Below are 16,921 nucleotides of genomic sequence, written 5' to 3' on the forward strand. Positions count from 1 at the left end.
ATGAAATATTTGTTTACACTGATCAAAGGGTGAAATAGCATAGTGTTAGAGTCCAGCATCATTAACTAGAAAAAGTAGTTTCCAGCATACTGACCAAAGATAGGAAGTTTCTAATATGTCCAACAATGCTGATTAGGCCTTTGGGATTAATTCTTGGCTAAGCAAAAATTAAAGCCATCCCAATAGTTTATTTTCTGAGGACTATGGTTTCCTAAGGTTTGATAACTGATTTATTTCTGTGTAAAAAAGAAAAATAAGAAAAAAAAAAAAACAGCCACCACTGGATTGACATTTTCCGCACTACTCCACATTCCTCACAGTGGGGATTATTGTGTGTGTCTGTGCACATTTTCATCAGAAACACGTCTGAAGTCTGACGACAGTGAAGACGCCCTAAAGCTGGGGTGGGCAGAGGGAGTGAGCACGTGCAGTGCGTGTGGAGGGGTGGGGGCAAGGAGGCCGGCCACACAGGTTTCAGGATGTGGTACGAAGCTATAGTAATTAGGACTGTGTGACAGTGGAATGGTGGTGGTGGTGGGGGGGGTTTTGCTGCCTGATGGGCAGACATAGAGTCTAGGAACTGGGCATGAGCAAGATGGCCACTGTGTGTGATTCTCCGGCTGCTGCAGGCCCAGGTTCAGGCAGAGCTGAGCATGTCCTAGGGCCAAGGGGGGCCTCTGGCAGTAAGGGGTGGTGCACAGGGCACAGGACACTGGACACAGGGTCAGCTGGCTCCTGGCTGAATTCTGACGCTAATTTGGGAGAATCACATAACCTCTCTTTGCTACAAAGCTGTGAGTGCCCAGCACAGGAGTGGGCCACGTGAGCACTGTGCCGGCCCGCCTCACCATGTGCTTATCTTGGCAGGCAGTTTATATCTTGTTTTTATTTTAATAATTGCTCACAATGTACTAGAAGCTTATTCTTTTTTGATATGAACAAACTTACACGAAACATTTTCATTTTATGTCATTGAAGGTATTTCTAAATAGGCCTCACACATAAAAATACATGAATAGGGTGGTGTCTGTGGCTCAGTGGGTAGGGTGCCAGCCCCATATACTGAGGGTGGTGGGTTCAGGCCTGGCCTGGGCCAAACTGCAAACAAAAAATAGCTGGGTGTTGTGGCAGAAGCCTGTGGTCCCAGCTACTCGGGAGGCTGAGGCAGGAGAATCGCCTAAGCTCAGGAGCTGGAGGTTGCTGTGAGCTGTGTGACGCCACAGCACTCTACTGAGGGCGATAAAGTGAGACTCTACCAAAAAAAAAAAAGTACATGAATAGTTGAGGCGTTCCAAATATTACAACTTACAGAGACTCTTTCACAAATACACTTCACAGCTTGTCCACCCTGGGTCTCTCCAAAATGTCCTTATGCACACAGTCATACCTCAAAGCAGACAAAGATTTTTCCAGAGAAACATGTTAAAGATTTCCAGGTTTAAAAAAAGTAAGGGAAATGGGTTTTAACATGAAATTTAATCTTGCCTATTTTTAAAAATCTAAATGGCTGGTTATGCCATAAGTCAACTGTATTTTATATAACTAAATGAAAATAATTTGAGTTATTATACTTGTAAGTCTATGTTATGAACAATAAACTGATAGAGATTTAAAACAAAATTAAGAGATTCAAAAGCCTCAAACACCAATGAAAGGCTAAAATCACTGAAGATGAACTCACCATCTCCGTGGCACCTGCTCCACTTCTCTAGATGGGAAGCAAGCCTTCCAAACAGAGACCCACTGAGTTTGGTGAGATCCCGGGGAAGATTAAACGGGGCCACACAGAGTGACCCTGAGGATAGCATCTGGCAGCAGCAGGCGTGTGAGAAATGCCCATGGGGCTGCTCCATCCCAGAGCTGCACGCCCCACCCCCAGGAGGACACACCCCAGTGCCAGGGTACCGGGGCCCACAATCACAGGACCTGCAGCAGCCAACTGAAGGAGCCTGAGGATCCTGTCCTGGTTTCTGCAGCAAGCCTGCGGCACGCACAGCCCAGCCATGCTTAGGGCCTGATGCTGGCAGCGAGGCACAGCTGTGCTTCCATGGGGCTGTGCACTCCATGTGTCAGGGCAGGGCCAGGCCACTCTCTTTACTTTCTCTCACAGACAGAGACCCATGTGGCTTCTCCTCCTGACTCAACCCCATGTAAAAGGCAGAGGCCCATTCAAGATTTTCTTTACTGTAGTCACAATATTGTAGTAAGGACAGAAGCAATATTATTTTTACAAAGGCTATTTTTGTTCTTGCTTTGAAGAACAGTATCTTTTAAAGTAATTTTGACAAGTTTATTCCAGATGGGAAGATTTAAAGTAATATCCAGATAACTGAAGTAAAGAATCTATAAGCCTTAATTCAAAATGCTGTGCTGTGTACAGGACTGTAAAATGCTAGAGAGCTTTCCAGGGAAGGTGGCTGAGAACGCATGTGCTGGGCTGCTAGCAGCTCCCCAAACTTCTGGACCGATGTCACCACTCTCAGACTGGGAAGGGGCCTTATCATGCCATGCTGTCACCTACACAGCCCTTCCTCACTCCTGAACAGGCCTGGTGTTCACAGAGACAGTCTGACTTGGAGGACTGTTAGCTCCACTTCTGGGGCTCAGCAAGAGGAACCAATCCCTCCAGTAATCACACAAGGACGAGGCAGAGCTGCCCTGGCGTTGCTCCCCTTCTAGGCTACCCTGTGGCCCTCTGTGTTGAGACACAGCACTGGGCAGGCAGGCGGCTCCATCCCTTAGCCACAGACAATAGGCAGGGCATTGTTACTGATCTGCTTCCTGGGAGTATGCTTTTTTAAATTTATTTTTAATTATTATTATTATTTTTTTTTTGTGAGAAGAGATCCTCACTCTGTCACGCTGGGTAGAGTGCAGTGCTGTCACAGCTCACAGCAACCTCAAACTCTTGGGCTCAAGTGATCCTCTTGCCTCAGCCTCCCAAGTAGCTGGGACTATAGGTGGCCCCTACAACTCCCAGCTAGTTCTTCTAATTTTAGTAGAGATGGGGGTCTCACTCTTGCTCAGGCTGGTCTTAAACACCTTAGCTGAAGGGATCCTCCCACCATGGACTCCCAGAGTGCTGGGATTATAGGTGTGAGCCACCGCGCCTGCCTGGGAGTATCTATGCTTTTCTTCACCTGATGGGCTTACAACTCTCTGAGTGCTGACTGTGCCAGGCATCCTATACAGTACAAAATACCTAACAGTGTCTCAGTAAACTAGGGATCCCAGACCTGGACTCCATAAAACTGAATTCATTTTATATGAATTTTAAGTGGACATGTGCATGGGAATTTTTCTGGCATAAAGGGTCATGGCCTTCAGATACTTAGAAAGATCTGTGAAATAAATTTAGAATCAGTAAAATGAATGATGGGTTTTAAAGATCTTCATCTTGATCTATTTTAATTTTGAGTTCGATGCTTTACTCAAGCAAAAAAATGTTTTAAAGTGCTACTCAACAGTCACAGCCTTGCTGTTTAAATTCAGGGTTGCGGAGATGAGTTGAAAACACTAAGGATGGTGGAGGCTTTAGGCTCCAAGACTTTACAACAGTGGGGTCAAGAGAAGAGCTTCCCTTGTGGTGCTTTCTGATACCACGACAGGTCCATGTACATCTTCATATTATATTCTAAAAATGATACAAGATAAAAATATATTTATACAGGGATGCCATCAAATTAAATACAGAACTCTTTAGATTTTCAGATACCTCAAAGGTTTCCTTCTCATTGCAACCAATCTGAGCACCAATTTGTCACAAACACTGACTGCTGACAGGCGTAATTCCCTGCAGTTTGCTGACTCTTTTCTCATTTTTAATGCTTATAAGTGAACATTTTTTGGTTAAGAGTTACTACTGTCTGAATAGAGATATAAATATGAATTATTTTACCTTACTTATTATGTATATATTAAACTGGCTACGTATCTTGTGCAAAATAAAGTCGCATGCATATAGACATAATTTTCATATATTTCAAGAATGCTTTACAATTAATCCTACTGGGAAAGAAGTTTTATGTTTCCTAAGAAAAACTCATGCTTGGAATGTTTGCTAAGTGGCAGGAGAACCAGACAGATACATGCATGCCTTCTGATTCAGAGCAGCATCCAGATAAGGACTGAATTCTTTATGTTAATAGATTGTTTAGTAATTAAAGTCAGCTGCTTACCCCACATCACAAAAACAGAATAAAAGAAAGCTAATTGGTGCTAGAAGTTAAAGTCAACGCTTCAACCAAAACCTCAGAAAGGCCACGGCCTTTTTCATATGTTGCCTGTGAAAATAAGCCTGTGGTAGAGAAGGACATTCTTGTTTTATGGGTGATTTTTTCACCTAAGTTCTAAAGATCACTCCTAAATCCATTCCATGCTGAATTTACTGGTATCATCACTACAAATATGAATAACCCTGCTACTTTGAAGCTGCCCGCTTTGCATGCAAGAAACATTTACCAAGTACCTAACTCCACGTTCGTCAGTCCTGGAGACACAAGATGAGTAAGAAGCCCTGACCTGTCTGGTCAGTGCTGTCACTGAGCAGCCTGCAGCCCTGCTGTGTGGTGTACGTGGAAGTGACTACCTCCAGTTTTCTTTTGCTTTGCCTCTATGATTCAAAGCCCACCCTCTGTTATTCCTGTACTATAATTATTTTAACCATTGCTCTGCACACAAGTCGGTTTCATCCCCTAGCACGGGTCCAGAACCGGTCAATGGAGTACTCAAAACATCATGTTTAAGTTATTGTGTACTGAATACGCAGACACCAAAAATAAACCCAGTACAAACTGTCCCTGATTCAACTGTGGCTTTTCATGTATCACAACTTGCCCTTAATCATTTCTTGGTAAATGAGGAAATACATAGACAGGTAAAGGATGTTAATCCCATCTGCTAGCCATGCCCTGAAGTGCTGTGTCTTCACCTGTTTTTAAAAGGAAATACTCGTTTATAGCCTTATACAATACAAAAAATATTGTGCAGCATTTAAGATTATATACATTAGTATTTATATGTCTGTGGGTCTAAATATATTGTCATTAACCAAACAACAGATTGAAAATAGTCTAGCTGCCAATAAAATCCAAATTATTGAACAGGTCCACGTATACTTTGGCAATGCTGACGTGTACAGGGATTGAGCGAACAGGGCTGCTTCCTAGTGTGGAATGCCAGTTACGATGCTTTGAGAAGCAGAACATTTTTCCTGGAAAGAGGTAGAAAAGTATGGTACATGGAATAAAGCTTTTTAAAAAACAATGAATGTACTGCTGGAAAATAAATTATTGTTAAGTGTCGAAGGACATGCTGCAAACTTTTCTAACGCCCCACCTCTGTTTTACTCATTTTTATAATGCATTGCTATAGAGTGGGCAAATGGTAATGATGTTAAAGACGCTAAATCTCCTGGGGTTTGAGCTAAAACCCTGAAACCAATCCTAACTTTCGGGTGAGATGAAACAGATAAAATGAAGCTATTTACTCTGGAATGGGATGTATTGTATAAATGAGACTGAAACCGAAAGTGTCTGCTCTTCCTTAAGGGGATGATAGAAACTTTGGTGACATCAGGTGCTGATGGTGATCAATACTGGCAATAGTCATAGTTAAGATTAAGTGCTTGTGGAATGTGTTTTTAAAATTCTTTTATTTGCTGCTTCATATTAACAAAATACAGCAAAATGTCCAAAAATTTCTTTGATTTTTTTACACGTTTTCTTTGTAATTACTCTTTCTTTGTAGGAAGCACCAGCCAGCATCCTAACAAAAACCCCAAACCCCATTATCTTCTACTTGTCTTGTACATGTGGAGCCTCAAAAGCTGACTCAAGAAATCTCCACAGATTACGCTGCACTTCAACACTTAAGTTCCATATAAATAAGCCCTACCAAAACACTGGCAAGGAATGGGACTCTGATTTCTCAATGGAATGAACAGTACCATATTCTGATTTCATATAAGCCGTTGTTACATTCCAGGGACTGTTATGGAAACCTACAGAGTGTCTGAACCCTCAGAGCCAGTGACCTGACTCTTCTTTGGAAAAATTAATTATCAACAAGGAATGTGAAATATGACAAAACTGAATTCTTTCTCTGGGCATATTCCAATTCATTCTCTCTTGCCTGGGGTCATGATGTGATTTATACAGCCTTTCTGCTTAAATTATGTACATGGACCAGCAACCTCAGTATTACGCAGGAGCCTGAACCCTCAGCTAAGACCTACCAAACCACAATCTACATTTTCACAGATTCCTGGGTGACAAGCATGACTCAGACCTGCAGCTTCCACATCACAGACCTCTAGAGCCCAAGCACCACTGGCCCAGCCTTCCAACACTGCTATTAGAAAAGGAGTCAGGACGAGGTTCGGTGGTTAGGTCAAGCTACTCCCCCCTCTGTGGTATAATCACTGGTACTTCAGTTTTTAATTACACTAATAACTGCAAACATCATTGCCAATGTCAAATACAAATAGGCTATTTAAAACTCTCTACAAGATAAGCATAGACCAAAGAACTGGAAATTTAAGATGAATGCCACCATATAAAAAATGAAATATAAAACTAGGCTTATGTACGCTGAAGGATTAGGCAACAGGTACACGCCAGGCAATTTTTACCACTGACGTTAAGAGAAAGGTAGCTTCCTGAACCACAGGCAGAGATGGGCAGAGGTGAGGGGAGCCGCACGTGGGCTGCACACTGGCTCTTACCTGTTTGTATTCAGATTCTCTTCCAACCAATACCTGCAGAATGTAGTTGACAGCATCGCCTTTCATGGGTGGTACCGTCTCCCATAAAATTTCACACGAATTTCCTTCTAACTGTATTACTCGAGGTGCTGAAATACAAATTCACACAACCAAGCTTAAAATTCAAAGTATCATATCGACAGTATTTTAACACTAATAGTGAAACCAAAGAGAGACTGTGCCTTTGTCTGCCCTGAGAGGAGAGTTTATCTTCCCAGTCTTTCATAAACCAGCAGGGTGCCGCTAGGTCCACTAGGAAACTACCGAGGAACTTTACTCATCATCCCATTAATGGCAGCTTGCCTTGGATGGTATTTTTGTTTTTTCTCTGGCTATTGAGAGCACTTATTATTGTTTAGGTATTCCAGGAGATGCAAAAATAGATAAGGTAAAGTGTGTCATCAAGGAACTTAAGGTCTGGTGACCATGAAGGAAGGAGAGAGCAGCATATGAGATGTGGACAGAAAGAAACACAAGGCAGATTAAAACAAGAGATGTGGGCTCGGCGCCTGTGGCTCAAGTGGCTAAGGCGCCAGCCACATACACCTAAGGTGGCGGGTTCGAATCCAGCCCAGGCCCGCCAAACAACAATGACGGCTGCAACCAAAAAATAGCCGGGCATTGTGACGGGCGCCTGTGGTCCCAGCTACTTGGGAGGCTGAGGCAAGAGACTCGCTTGAGTCCAGGAGTTGGAGGTTGCTGTGAGCTGTGATGCCACAGCACTCTACCCAGGGGGACAGCTTGAGGCTTGTCTCAAAAAAAAAAAAACAAGAGATGTAAGAAAAATGCTGGGGAGCCCAGGGCAGAGGAGGGCTCATCTGGGTGAGGGTCTAGGGGACACCTGAGGAGCAGTGACACGTGAGAAAGTCCCTGAGAAGAAAAGCCAGCAAAGTTACATTATCTTATTTTATATTTCTGGACTATTTTCTACCTTTCTGGAATCATCATTCTCATTTAAAGCTCTATTAGTCTGCAGTAAAGCACTTAAAATATTACATATTTTTAAAATATTTTCTCATAGATTATATCTCTGCAGCTTGAGTCAGTGTCTGGTATTTCTCTATTTCAAAATTACAAAGTATAACTCATCTCTCTGAACCCCCTTATACTTTAATCTCAAATTACAGGCAATTAATTCTTTAGAAGCCTAGAGATTCCATTGGTCCTACTTATAATTCTATATGATACTGTTTCAGAAAAATTAAGGTTTTCTTAAAAAAAGGGTGGGGGAGGGAAGCACTTGGTCCAAATGCCACGTAGTTCATGAAAACACTAAAAACTAAAAAAGGAATCCCATGAGACTGAACTGTCCTCCAGCTAGGACAAGAATGTCCTGGTAAAAGGCAGGAGGACCACCTGGTGGACTGTCACATTGAGGAGTGCCCTCTGATCATGAAAACAAGGGCCGCCCTGCAGTGCCACTCTACCATAAAGAGGGGTGGCTTTTGCAGCAACTTGGATGGACTTGGAGACCATCATCATAAAGGAAGTATCTCAGGAATGAGCAAACAAACAACACATGTTCTAACGACTGGGAGCTGACTGATGGGCATGCACGGTCACTGGAAATCAAGAAAGGGGAAGGGTGAGGAGCAGAACTTCCTACTGGGCATGATGAGCACTGGTTGCTGACAAGCACATGGGTAGCCCTGACCTAAGGCTTATGAAAGGTGTTCATGTGACCAAAACATCTGTACTCCATTAATATTTTGAAATTTAAAAAAAAATTTAAGAAAAGGAAAAAGAAACCATCCTTTTGAAGCAGAAGTTCCACGCAATGCTCTTCTATTTTCCATGAGATGAATTCCTACCAAGAATTCCTTTGAGAGCAAACGAAGTGTTACAATCCCAAGAAGACCCTCAAAGCTTGCTAACTGGTGTGACAACCCTCTTGTCACAAACGACCCAGTCAGCTGCAGCACACTTGGGGATCTTTCTGCTCTGAAGGGCTGGGCACACATTGTGGCCCAGAAGTGTCTACAATGCTCACAACAGTTTCTCAGGCACACAGGACGCTGCCACCGAGCCCTCAGGGGAGGTGCCTACCATAAGGAAGATGGTGGGAGCAATGGAACCTCCACAGAACCCAAGCCAGTCCCAACACAGTCCAGAGAGTTCCTGTAATTGACTCTGTGCCCCACTGGTAGCTGACTGCCTCCTCCACATGGACACAGTTAGTTGAATTGCCTTGCCCTGGGGCCAAAAACAAATAGGACCTTTTCTACGGGTTGTACTTGCCTGCCAGGGTCATTTTGGGCAACAGCTAGGTAAAGCCACTCCTGCCGCCTGCCCCTAAAGACAAGCAGCAGAGACTGGTGTGGGAACCACACCCTCTGGGCAGCAGATGTGGACTCAGGAGTTGGTGAGGGGGCAGGCAGGTGGCTGCTCAGCTTTAATGACCGCTGCAGTCTGTGGGGCCCTGCAGGGTTGCTGCACAGCCAGGTGTGACTCTGTGGCTAATAATAGGGGCTGAGGGCTTAGCAGACACAGTAGAAGGTGGGTCCTGCCAAAGTGGCTTCTGTTCACTGAATGTCTGGGTATTAGGGTGTTGTGACTTCTGCAATACCTCGCCCAAGTAAGGCAAGTAGCCAGAGGACTCAGGGTTAGAACCACGGGATAAGCTGGGCCAGCTGCAGCTTTCTACAGGCCCCATCCACAGCAAGCTGCGGGGCCCACAGGCCTCCACCCACAGCGAGCTATGGCCAAGGGAGGCTGCTGTTTCAGTCAGGCCTGAATCTCAAGGCACCAAATTTCCCAAAGATGAACATCGACCTCTGTTTCTTAGAAAGACTCTGGGAAATGAGGATCTCAAACCTTCTGTGCTAAATTGTCTTAAGGGCTGTAACTCCAAGAATTGGACCCTCATTCCTAACTATGGTTTATAACAAATATTTACACATACTTGATAAAACAGCATCTGTAGGCCCTTTTAAGGCCTCTCATCTCCCTGCACAACACAATGCCCAAGTTTCTTTTCTAGAATGTTCTTTTGATTCTATCTTGCTGATACTATTAAAAGAGCCTGCTTAAGGCTGAGCCTTAAGCTCAGAACTGAGCCTCTTTAAGCCCCAACTCTTCCTCACTCTCCCAGGATGGACATGTACAAACCTTTGATGGTGGGGGGCACACTTTTGGTGGTGCTGAAAGTGTAGGTTTCAGAGAAGGGGCCTTCCCCAGCCTCACTCGCTGCCTGGATTCTGAAGGAGTAGCATGTGAACTCTGTCAGTCTCTGAACCTTGTAGGTGTGGCTGGGTCCTCTGTAGATCGGGATAAACCTAGAGGAAGTGGAAGAATTCATTAGCTATCAGAGCTTCTATTAATAAGAAATTAATTGTGATGCAAACTATACAGCAGATTAGGCCAATTTGGAAAATGCTTTTCATATAGTCTAAATTAATAATTAACCAGTTGCTATGTTATGGTTAAGTTTAATGTTGAATGTAGGTGTACATTAAAAAAAATCAACACTGTTAAGCACATATCAAGATTGGAAAGACATTCCTTTAATTATGGCCTAGATTCTAGAAACATCAGTTGTGTATGCTTTTATTTACTAAAGAGAAACAGAATTTCTAATTTTTTCATAATGATAATTAATACCTACATAAGCTGATAGTGTTAACTTACCTTCTATTATGTACCAGCCAATGAACTTAATGTTAACAGGATACTTGAGAAATAAGATGTCCTCTTTACTCAAATTTTACAGGTAATTGAGGTTTACCCAGAAAATATCCTTTTAGTTCTGAGCTTCATCTCTCTCTCCCAAGAGCCTTCAAAGCCCCTTCCCTACACTAGCAAGATACCATTTGGCATTATGGAGCTTTGAGAAATTATGTAAAAAGAAACAAAAATACTATTTTCAGAATCATTCATCTTAATAAAAACAATAAACAAAATCAGGTAATAACAGGTAGGCTGGACAGTTCAGACCGGTAGCTTCTGGCTTCTTCTCCCATCTCACCTAGGAATATTACATTTTGCATTTCTCTGCTAATTAATATTTCTATGAAATGTAAGCATAAAAGGCACAAAGATAAATAGTAAATTAGGTGCTTTCCTCCAGGGTCGTGAAAACTTAACATTTTCACAACAAAACTGGGTTATTTAGAAGTACAGTATACTATCATCTTTTTTTTAAATAGGTAACTGTAAAATTTTGGAAATAATATAACTTCCTGTTAAGTCATCTAAAATCTTTGACGGATTCAGAACGTGAATCCTGCTGGACCAGGGAGACATTGAGAAATACTACATGAGCTGGCCCAACTGCAGTGCCTTGTTCCTGCACAGACGGCCCAACGGCTGGTCCATTTCTGGTTGTTTTTCATAGCGTCTGAGAATGATCTGCTGTCTGCAGATACCCCTGGAAGTTGGTCAATGACAGAATCACAAATCCAAATGCCCAACTCTTGGGCCGATTTGGCCTACGGGGTAAGCAGGATTTATGTGTTCACTCAGCCCACATGCCTTGGACATCTGCTGCACACCAGGCTCTGTGGGCATGAGGATGAACGAGACCGACTCCCTGTGGGGTGGCTGCTCCTGCGTGCAGCTCCCTCTAAGGGACTTGTCTGTGTGTTGGGAGTACTCCCTCCTGAGGGAGAGTGGGGAACAGACACAGATATAAAACAAGGTGTTTTTGTTTTGTTTTTACACAAAAACTGTCAGACTCAACACCTACTCTAAAATCTCCATGTGTTTACCAGCCTTTGCAACCCGGTTCCTGGGCCCTGGTCATTTGACCTACTTAACATGCTGTCTGCTTTCTTGTGTAAGGAAGTACCTTTTATTGAAAACTAACCATTTTTAATTTCAGGGGAAGGCAGAGTCTAGGCTGAAACCCACAGATACCATGACAACCTGTGCAGCATTCTTGACAGATGACCACCTTAATGAGGGGTCCTCGCTCATGCCAGAGGCAGACAGCTATTTATTAACCCAGCCTCATCTGGGCTACAACCCCCACTAGGAACAACTGCCTTAACCACATCACAGATTGAAGTTGTGGTGTAGGAAGTGAAAGTGTTACTTCTTCATGACCAACGTGACATACACCTCTGTTTTTAAAGGGCTTTGGACATGACTATTGGGAATAGTACTCATTTCTTGCCATGTCACACTCTAAAGAGAGTATTTCCACCTGAAAATAAGTTCCCTACATTCTCATGCCCAGATTCTGCCACATATGTAGGCACTAGCACAGTGAAACCTCCTGGAGGAGACTGAGTACCCTGAATTTTGTAGTGTGTTCTAAATTGAGCACATGGCACACACATCAATTTTCAAACACATCCACAGCTTCCATTTCCGGACTGGCTGTTTTGCTCCTTTCATGTCTTGTTTTGCTCCTGCACCACAGCAGCTTTTTCTAATCATCAGAATCAGATTTATGAGAAGCATCAGAGAAACTGCTTACAGTAACAAGAAATTCAAAATTATCTTCATCTTCTGATACAGTGTTACCCAGCAATATAAACAAAAGCTGTTTTGCATTAGAAAATAATGAGAGTGATGGTGAAGGTTCTGAAGGAGATACTACTGCGAGGGTTTCAGGTTTAAAGTTCAAGCACTTTGCTTTCAGCACAGGCAGAGTTAGGTAGCTTCAGGAAAACCAGGTCCGGAGTTAGGCAGCTTCAGGAGAGCCGCACCTCTCCTGGGAAGAAGCTGGAGACTGGCAGTCTGGTGCTCCCAGCAGAGGGGAGCCAGGAGCAGGAGGAAAAGGGGGTGGCTCTTCTTCCTCCAGCCTGAGTAGGTGCCTGACCAGTCCCTTAATTCAGCCACTACCTGCTCTGGTTTAATAAATTGTGATCTGCTTGTTCTCTGACAAAAGCCATCACTGCTTTGGTCTTACAAAAGCCTCCTAACAAAAATGGCAAGGGAAGAAATTCTGTGAGAGGGGAGGAGGGAGTCCCCATTTTGTTCTTAAAATGCGTATGAATGGCCAAAAAAGTGGTGACTGCTTCCTATGCCAAAAAATCAGCCAGGTATGGAGCCTTTAGTGGAGCAGGGGAAAAGGCGCGTACGACACAGGTGCTCTCCAGGGTGAAACGGGAGTGGGGTGCAGAGGGCAGACTCAGGGACCCTGAGTATGGGAAAAGCAGCCCAAGGGGCCAAGCGTCAACAATGTCAGTCCCTACCAACGGGGAACCCCGAGGTGCTCCAAGGTGGGCACAGACCGTGGTCAGCAAGGCTGAGCAGTGAAGCCGGATGGCGACAGCCATGGCCTTCTGAGGGCTCCCTGATCATCTCACTCTGAGGCACGACTTGGAGCCACAGAGGACATGGAAGACACAGGCTGCCATCTGCACGTTACTTAGAAGTCACCACTTTTCTCACTTTAAAGGTTTCCCCTACCTTTTCTTTTTCTCGAGGAAACAAAAGAACAGAAAGAGAACTGTCAGGAGGAAATGGGGTGAAAGGGCTGAGAAAACGTGGTTACAGACGCTGCCTATCACAGAGGAGTTGTTCAATACATGAGCACACAGATTCTAGCTAAACTTCACTAGTGTTAGTTCATAATCAGAAAATAAAATCCTGGGCGACGCCTGGGGCTCAGTGGGCAGGGTGCTGGTCCCATATACTGAGGGTGACGGGTTCAAACCCAGCCCCAGCCAAACTGCAAAAAAAATAGCTGGGCATTGTGGGGCACCTGTAGTCCCAGCTACTCAGAGTCTGAGGCAAGAGAATCGCCTAAGCCCAGGAATTGGAAGTTGCTGTGAGCTGTGACCCCACAGTACTTTATCCAGGGCGAGAAAGTGAGACTTGGTCTCTAAAAAAGAAAATAAAAGAAAATCCTTTATAAAACCTCATCTCTCAATTTTGTGGGTTTCTGAAAATATGAGGCTCACATAATAGCCAACTTGGCACTTCAGGTCTGTTTGATGGGTTTTAATTTAGGGTGCTTTAAATGGTAACCCCCACATTACGTCGTTTCTACGTTCCCCAAAGATTGCAGTGCTTGGGAGGCCCTCAGTCAAAGCAATCAGTTTCTTAGAGCAGAAATGGCTATGCAGACAGTGAAACCCCAGCAGGTTCTTTGGCCTCTTCGTGGCTCGGTTTCCCTGTGTGGTGGGTGTGATGACAGCACCTGTGTCACAGAGGCGGTGTGAGGCCGAATGGACTGATGAGCCTGACTAGTCTTGACATGCAGGGACCGCTCAGGACATATTGGTTATAATCACCATATAATGCTGAGAAGACAAGATTTTTAAGGACTCCCCACTCTGCCTTCTGGTTACATCACCATGGCCTAACGTAGGTCACTGTCTTCTCAGGTTGGAGTCAGCCCAGACACCAGCAGTGGGCTGGGCCTCCTCTCTGTGAGTCTGGGCAAGGACCTTTCCAGAGCGCTGTGCTGCAGGTTAATGGGATAGCACAGGTAAAGCTCTAGCCCCTGACACAGAGCAGGTTTCAGACGACGGTCTGTGGATCCTAACTTTCTTTCCATAGGCTTTAGTGTGAAAAGTGCATGCTGATGGTCAGTTCTGTCTCCCTTTGCTCTTCAAATACCAGGTAATAAAGACCAACCAAAACATAATAAAAAGGGCATAAGCCAACACAGAGAGAATACAATTCCCTGTCACCCTCATTCTATAATTATTTTCTATCATTCCAAGAGGCAGAAGAAAAGAGAATCTTCTGTCAGGGCCAAGCATGCACGACCACTTGCAAGGTGGCCTTGGTGGGCTGCAGAGGTGAACACACCTGTGGGCTCCAGCCACACCGACAAGATCACAAATATTCATCAAATGTTTGTTTTACAAACAGCAGCTTCACTTTTTTCTTTCTCCTATTTTTTTTTAACAACTTCCTTTTAAAACACACCAGTAAGTAAGCCAGAGGCCATCTGTGATAGAATTAAACATACCAAACATAGCAAGACACAGTGATGGAAGACTACCCATTTTAAATTGATCAGGGATTCAGAACTCAGAGCAAGGCTCTGCCATGAAGAGAACAGCATCTGTCCAGCTTTCCTGATCTTCTCCCTGCCCTCATCACAGGGAATGGTCAGGTCACTGCGTGGACCTCACGTGGGCTTTATGCACTGCAGGCCCCGGAGCATCTGATCACAGCTAGAGGTTGAGAGAAGGGGTCTGCTATCTGGCCACTCTGACCAACACCCATTCAGTGCGCACTGCCCAGCCAGCCTGAGGGAGGGAGGAGATCTCTGGACCAGGGAGCAATCCCCTGGAAGTGAGAAGACCTGGAGTACTGGGTGGGTGCCAGCGACTGGCACTGGCCAAGGTCTTTAAGTCCCCAGTAGTTTACTGAGTGGGCGCCTGCGACTGGCACTGGCCAAGGTCTTTAAGTCCTCAGTAGTTTATTGGGTAGGTGCTTGCATCTGGCACTGGCCAAGGTCTTTAAGTCCCTAATAGTTTACTGGGTGGGCACCTGTGACTGGCACTGACCAAGGTCTTTAAGTTCCCAGTAGTTTACTGAGTGGGCGCCTGTGACTGGCACTGGCCAAGGTCTTTAAGTCTCTACTAGTTTACTGAGTGGGCGCCTGCGACTGGCACCGGCCAAGGTCTTTAAGTCCTCAGTAGTTTATTGGGTAGGTGCTTGCATCTGACACTGGCCAAGGTCTTTAAGTCCCCAATAGTTTACTGGGTGGGCACCTGTGACTGGCACTGGCCAAGGTCTTTAAGTCCCTAGTAGTTTACTGGGTGGGTGCCTGCGACTGGCACTGGCCAAGGTCTGTAAGTCCCCAGTAGGTTATTAGGTAGGTGCCTGTGTCTTGCACTGGCCAAAGTCTTTAAGTCCTCAGTAGTTTATTGGGTAGGTGCCTGTGTCTGGCACTGGCCAAGGTCTTTAAGTCCCCAATAGTTTACTGGGTGGGCACCTGCGAGTGGCACTGACCAAGGTCTTTAAGTCCCCAGTAGTTTGATTCTGCTGGCAGGGGTGGCCTAGGAGACAGGAATCACTGTGGTAGAGTCCTACTTGCTTAGCTCTGGGCCGCACCCCTGCTCTAGGCTGCTGCTAAGAGCTGGCCCATCCTTCACACCCCTCTGCCTGCCTCAAACTGTTGGGAAGTGGCAGAGAACAGGGACTCAGACCCAGGAAGGCCCAGGCACTTACCTTGGCTTTGCCCCTCACTGCCATATAACCTGCCCCCTTAGCATTGGTTCCTTCCACTTGTAACATAGACAGTGTCCACCTCACAGGCTGCCGTAACAGTCTAACAGTCGGTGCTCAGTGCTGGGCTGGAGCACAGTGAGCACTCGTGCTATCCCACGCACCACACTCTGTGCCCTGAGCACCCGAGTCGTGTCCTGAGGGCCTCTACTGGCATCTAGCAGCAACTAGAGACCCAGCAGGAACAGCTCAATCTAAATTTGTGATGTCTGCTACGTCTGTCATGGACCATGCCCAACAACTCTCTCCAGCATAAATTACTAATCTAATTTGGTGGCCAAGGAATACAAATGAAGTATACATTCTTTATTTTGATTACCTGAGTGTGCGCATACTGACAAGAGTGACAGTGAGATGACTTAGGTCTAACAGGCCTGGAACATGCCATGGGCTCAGTAAAGCCATCTGGTCCCATTAGCAGCAGTTTAGGCTGAGTCATGTGTAGCCATAGCCACTCCTTAAAGGCCACGCAGGCACTCCAGCCACGCTGAAAATGCCTCTGAGGGGTCTCTGACTGGACCCCCAGGCCCTGCTCCCTGGGACTTGGTGTCTTTGGAGCCATCAGCCCTTAACCCACGCTCCTGTGAGGACTGAGGATGAGGGTGGCACACCCACTCGTGCAGTGGTGACCCTGGCTCATGTCCACCATGCAAGGCTCAGGAGGCCACACAGCAGCTAACAAGTAAGCTCTGAAGTGGGCAGCCTGTCTGTGCCCAGGCTCAACAGCCTGGGAGCTGGGGGCTCTGTGACCAGGTAAGCTGCTTCCTCCTCTGCACAATGGGCATGGCAATAATTCACCCTATAAGCCTGATGTGAGATTAAATGGGGTGATATGGGGAAAACCATTAGACGATGCCTAGTACTCAACTCAGTGCTCCTTAATGCTGCCATTTGTAACACCATGTTATCAATAACCAAACAGAAGGCTCATGGATGATCTGACTTGTGTTTTCAATGTTAGAGAAGCCTTAGAATTCCCCAGGAACGGCTTCCCCTCCCTCCCACACCCTGAGAAGCCCC

At 45.3% G+C, this 16,921-nt stretch overlaps 1 protein-coding gene across 2 annotated transcripts in view; it reads right to left on the reverse strand.

Annotated features, from left to right (window-relative positions):
* FNDC3B (fibronectin type III domain containing 3B) overlaps window positions 1-16,921 on the reverse strand; it is a 371,182-nt gene that overhangs the window by 10,300 nt on the left and 343,961 nt on the right. For both annotated transcript variants that reach the window (XM_023515748.1, XM_003794293.3), the window contains exons 24-25: window positions 9,872-10,038; window positions 6,725-6,852 (exon numbers count right to left, since the gene is read on the reverse strand). In XM_023515748.1, coding sequence (XP_023371516.1) covers window positions 6,725-6,852; window positions 9,872-10,038 — 295 coding nt within the window. The remainder of the gene's footprint in view (window positions 1-6,724; window positions 6,853-9,871; window positions 10,039-16,921) is intronic.

The sequence above is a fragment of the Otolemur garnettii genome, unplaced genomic scaffold (genome assembly GCF_000181295.1).
Source record: "Otolemur garnettii isolate 467f Iridium unplaced genomic scaffold, OtoGar3 scaffold00078, whole genome shotgun sequence".
Classification (NCBI taxonomy): domain Eukaryota; kingdom Metazoa; phylum Chordata; class Mammalia; order Primates; family Galagidae; genus Otolemur; species Otolemur garnettii.